General features: G+C 39.2%; 1 protein-coding gene across 4 annotated transcripts in view; it reads right to left on the minus strand.

The window, feature by feature from the left end:
• LOC147020320 (serine/threonine-protein kinase Sgk3-like) overlaps positions 1–6000 on the minus strand; it is a 90573-nt gene that overhangs the window by 26342 nt on the left and 58231 nt on the right. For all 4 annotated transcript variants that reach the window (XM_085895620.1, XM_085895618.1, XM_085895617.1 and 1 more), the window contains exons 13-14: positions 2698–2784; positions 1928–2023 (exon numbers count right to left, since the gene is read on the minus strand). In XM_085895620.1, the coding sequence (XP_085751746.1) occupies positions 1928–2023; positions 2698–2784 (183 nt within the window). The remainder of the gene's footprint in view (positions 1–1927; positions 2024–2697; positions 2785–6000) is intronic.

Consider the following 6000-nt stretch of genomic DNA (forward strand, 5'->3'; position numbering starts at 1 on the left):
GAAGTGGTGTGTGATTAAAGTTAGTCATATGTCGTAATACTTTTAATAAAAGTGATAATTAAATAAGTTTGCATAAGGATATTGCATTGCTGTGTTGACTGACTGGACACAACTTTGAGGTTGTGGGTCCATTGATGTTGAGTAATCTATTGATGTGGATCTGCGACCGGGGTTGTGGATCTGCCGTTTGGAGAGGTTCTGGGCTGAAAGGATCGAAACCTCGATGAAAAACGGTGTCAAGCTGATGATCCGGGCAGTTGGGAAATTAGTAAATTGCAAATAAGTTCAGGTTATAACTTCAAATAAAATAGCTTTTGTGACTACTAACCAGTACATAATATATCTGTGTTTGTGTGTGTATATGTATATATATATATATATATATATATATATATATATATATATATATATATATATATATATATATATATATATATATATATGTGTTGTTATGTCTGGCTTCCTTCTTGGGACTATGGTGCAGTAATTGATCCTTCTTTTGATACGGCACATCACCTCAAATTTGTGGACAGATTATGACAACACTTGGTGAATGAGATGGTTAGGTGACAACAACAAGCCGATTATATTTTGGTTAAGGTTGGGATGCAGATCTGACCTATCAGTGGGATACAAAACTTAAACTGTTCAGTCTGGTGGAGGTATGTGCTCTACCAAGTGCCATTCTAGTTGTAATATGGTGCCATGCTGGCAAGAAGGCACACTACTCTGGAACGGCATTAATCCAGCAATCTCTCATGTGGACAGTGAAGGCCATATCCACACACCTGCCAAATGATTGTGATGCAACTATATTTGCTGATTAAGTGTGATCCAACAGAATGTTCTCATAGCAAGTTTAAGCAAAGTAAATAGTGAAAGTAATTTGATAGACTATGCTAATCGGGTGTTGGTACATCCCTGGCACAATGGGCCAACCTTTTCTGGTAGTTTCATTTGTTTTGTTTTATTTATGCATTGAAAATACATAAATAAAATACATTAAAAAAATGTGAGTTTGTCATGTCTTTCCAGGTTCAGTGTGTGATACAACAACCATATATATGTATATTACTAAAACTCTCATCTTGTATGTATGTATATGTATGTATGTTCCCGAAATACAGCCAAAACGGTACGATAGCGCAAAAAATTTCAGCCCACCTTACTCACCATTCGCCTGCGGTGTGCAGTATCAAGTTTCGTTAAAATTGGGCAACGAAAAAAATTATATAAAAATTAATTCCCCGTTCAGTCAAGTACTCTTTGGGAGAATTTGATCAAGGCAAACAACCTCAGCGGTATAGTTCGCTGGAGCTATCTTTTTTTTTTTCTTGAAATGATTCATTTAAAAATCTCAAACATTTAGTACAGACAAAGAACGATTTATTTTTTAGCATAAAATAAACATCTCCATTTTGATCTAATACTTCCGTGTTCATTAATAAATATAATTGTGTTTAGAAGATTACGCACAATAATTTCTTAGACTTTCTTTTCTCCGTTTTTTTTTCACATTGACGCACAATATCAAGTTTCATTCAAATCGGGCAACGAAAAAAATTATTAAAAAAATCAATTTCCGATTCAGTCAAGTTCTCTTCGGGATTATTTGATCAATGCACCCAACGGGTTCACGGGTATTCTAGTATTACTCTAAATTTCAACACCTAAACTTCCAAACATTGTCTTTAAACCGCTGAAAGGTTAAAGACAAACAAGCTAACACAGCGCCATGCAAATAAGAATGTCCCATTGTAAATGAGACAGCAGGTAGATTGCACAACTCCAACATACCATCAAAATAACGGTTATTGCAAATATCATCGTATTTTCTATGGTGTTAATGGGTAGTCACTGTTGTGCGTGGTTGAAAGAGGGACATAATGGTGGCATAAAGGAGGGTGAAACGCATGGTGGTGCATACCAGTCCATAGAGCATCTCATAGAGCACAGAGCCGAGGCACCACCAGTCCACCGTCCTGTCATATGGCTCTTTGCGCAGAATTTCAGGAGCTAGGTACTGTGAGCATGAATGTGGAAAAAGAAAGGTTGTGGTCATAGTTATCAAACACGACTCTCCAAGACTACGTTGTAAGTACCACCACCTCACTTTAATAAGGACACATGAATGAGTCACAACAATCAGCTCACATGCATCTCAAAATGTCATTAACTTCACTGTCGCTCTTTTAAAGAGCTCCCACAAACATGCATGAAGGACCACCATAAATACCAGGTCACAAATAGTAAATGGGGGGTTTTTTTTTTCCTCCCCTACAGTTTGTAAGACTCATGGAAGACCACACGCACACCTTCGGGGAAGTAATTTCCCACGATACTTGCAAGAAAAAGAAGCCTATCAAATTAAAGTTTGGCGATGTCATTGATGATGTGTGTTATTCAAGACATTCTGCTTCTCTTTGTTTCTTGGGTATATTACATGAAAGGTGACACAAAATACTATACAGGGTGCTGGTAAGCTTTGCATTTTCAAGGTCATATCTTGAATCTCGACACCAGAAGGCAAAACAAAAAGTGTCTAAGATTGATGCTCAAAATACTGAGCTTGCAATCTTCCCTTCGGGGTTATCATCTTGAGAGACAGACAGACAGACAGACAGACGTGTTTGAAAGCCATTTTTGAAAATCATGTTCATTTTCCCAAATCATTTAACAAGGACTCACAACCTGTACCTCGGGTGTTCCGCAGAATGTGTTTGTTGTCTCTTCAGGCTGCATTCCTTCTTTACACAATCCAAAATCAGTGAGTTTTATGTGTCCCTTTAAAAAAAGGGGGGATTGTGGAAGGGGAATGGGGAGTAGGCAGATCGAACAAACATACTAAATGTACGAATCAGAAATGGAATATACAGCGAGTATCTGTATGTCGTTCTCTCCACCAGGTTTGAGATTGAAGGATTTCTGGTTACCAACAACATAGACATACCATATAAACACAGACAACACCATATAAATTTATCTCTATGAATCTCTAGTGCAGACCGTTTGAGCCGGAGGTCTGATAAAAAAGACCTCCGCAAATGCCGAAATAATGTTTTCCGAATCAACTGCATTCTTTAAATTACCTATTATCCCCCAAGGATCCCTCAAATACAAACTTAAATGGGGGGTTGTTCATGCGGAAAGGTTGAAAACATGGGAAGACGTTCCTTAGCAAATAAATGTTTTATTATCTCTGCCACTGAAGGTGGATGGAGGTTATGTTTTCACTCCTGTCTGTCTGTCTGTCTGTTTGTTTTATTACAAAATATCTCAAAAGGTTGTGGACGGCATTGGACGAAATTTAGAGGGGAGCTTGTGGATGTGACAAGGATGGAATGATTAGATTTTGGTGAAGATCCGAATCCGGATCTGATAATTTTTTCAGTAATTCTTCACCATCGAGTGATGGGGCTAAACCGATACACAGCACGATATCTCAAAATTGTGGACAGATTCGGACGGAACTCGGTGGAATTGTTGGTTAGGTTACGAGAACAAGCCAATTAAATTTCAGTTGAGGTCCGAATCTAGATCCGGCCTATCAGCAGAGGTATGCGCTCACCAAAATACCCTTCTCATTGTAAAATGATAACAACATGGGGGTGGACAAGCCAACAAAACCAAGATGGATCTGTTGCACGAAGGCAGACAGTAGGGAAGGAAATATGCAAACTTATTGTACAAGAGAAATGAAACTATCAAACAAAACAAGAGAAACTAGAAGGGCACTCGGTAGAGCACATACCTCTGCCATACAATGCCTGATCCACAAGAACATGTCAAGCCCAATACATTTTTGAAATATCACATTATTCAGCACTACATATCGTTTTTGGCCCAATCTCTCAATGGTGAAGAATCACTTTGAAAATTAAATAATCATTGTATCCACATTCGTATCTTCATCAAAATCGAATACATTTGTCCTTGTCACACACCCAATGTGTCCACCAAGTTTCATCCGAATCCGTCTGCAAGTTTTTGAGATATCGTGTTATATTTCGGTTTATCCCTATCTCTCAATGGTGAAGAATCACTTCGAAAATTATCAGATCCGGATTCAGATCTTCACCAAAATTGAATCAATTCTTCCTTCTCACACACCCAACATGTCCTCCAAGTTTCATCTGAATCCGTCCAAAAACTTTTTGAGATATCTTGCTACATATCGTCTTTGGCCCTATCTCTCAATGGTGAAGAATCACTTATCACTTTAAAAATTCTATTTGTCAGATCCGGATCTTCACCAAAATTGAATTGAATCATCCTTTTCATACACCGAACCTGTCCACAAAATTGTCATCCGACTCCATCCACAACTTTTTGAGATATCCTGCGCACAAACAAACAAACAAACAGACAGAAAGGGGTGAAAACATAACCTCTTTCACCTTCGGTGGCGGAGGTAATAAAAGCCAGAAATGCTTAGCAAAACACGTCCCCTACCCAGTCCAAAAGAAAATTCTTATCCCATTATTTGGGTGGTGAATAATGGCGCACGCGGTGCGGAGAATAATAAAAAATAACCTCATGTACATGTATGAAGCCAAAACATGTGTAAGGTATCTGGGATCATTACAATTGCATTGGGCCATGGATTAACACACCCCAGGACTAATGCCTGCTGATCTGTGCTGTTTAATAGAACTAGTGGGTCTGTTGGTCCGTTGGACCAAATTTTCATCGGTCTTCACGGCCTTGCAGCATTGCTGCCTGCCATACTGGCTGAGCATTAGTTTGCTTTTTCACAAAGCCCAGATGTGCTTGGGCCAGGGCGGAGGATTATGCCTTCGTTATTATTCTTGCCAAATGATACGACTTATTATTGTTGTTAATATTATTAGTATTAATTAACATATGCTTTGTTATTTATTTTGTAATTCGAATGCCTTGCCGCAGAAGGACCTCTTAATCTGCTCTATACACCTTAACATGGCATGTGTTTAAAACATGGCAATTATTCCGGTTTATTTGTGGTTAATTAGCTTAATCAACTCAGGAGATCATGATGATCGTTTCAGTGTGCCACACTCCACATCAGAGAGCTCCAGTGGAACTCCAAAAAAAAACATGACACACACACACACACACACACACACACACACACACACACACACACACACACACACACACACACACACACACACACACACACACACACACACACACACACACACCTCATCCATTTATAGTAGATAGTGGCGCAAAGATTTAATGCCATTGAGGTGTAAAGCAGTGGAGTAGAGTCAGGGCTTCACCAATCTCTGAAGTGGCTGAACAGATCGAGGCGAAACTTTACACGTATGACCGCTTATCCATAAGGAAGGAAAGGTTCACACATATGACATCATAGGTCACATGGTTTGGTAGCCGTATTGAATTTACCATAAAACCGATAAAAAAAATTCTCCAGAACGGCGAGACAGATCGAGGGGAAGGTTCACACAAATGCTCCCCAAGCCTTGTTGATACGAGGGTTTCACGAATAATTGATAAGTCACATGGTCTGGCAGCCCTATTGGATTGAGCGAAAATCTTTAAAAATATATTTCTCTTGAATCGCTTCATCCATCCATCCATCCATCCATCCATTGGGACCATACTCTGTGCAGAGCGTCAGTGCTGCCAAAGCAGTGTCCTTGGGTATTGAGCACAATCCTGGACGGGTTGCCACTCCGCCACAGTATACCAGCATGCTGGCACTCATTTTGCCGACCTCAGAAGGATGACAAGGTAGAGTCAACCCCACCTGGTATTAATTCAACAGCAAAGTCGGATTTGAACTCAGGATATGACGATCCGAAGCCCACCGACTTAACTATTGAGCCAACACCAGACATAATTGCTTAATCAATCGACGTGAAACTTCACAATTATGATCTAGTAGTGATGGGAATATATGTTTTAAATTTAAACCGGATCGGACACATGGTCTGACAGCCAGAATTATTTAATATTTTTCATCTGGTTTATTTTTGATTTTTTTTTTAATTG

This window comes from Eptatretus burgeri, chromosome 9, assembly GCF_056783735.1.
Source record: "Eptatretus burgeri isolate ZD-2024b chromosome 9, Ebu_testis_v1, whole genome shotgun sequence".
Lineage (NCBI taxonomy): Eukaryota > Metazoa > Chordata > Myxini > Myxiniformes > Myxinidae > Eptatretus > Eptatretus burgeri.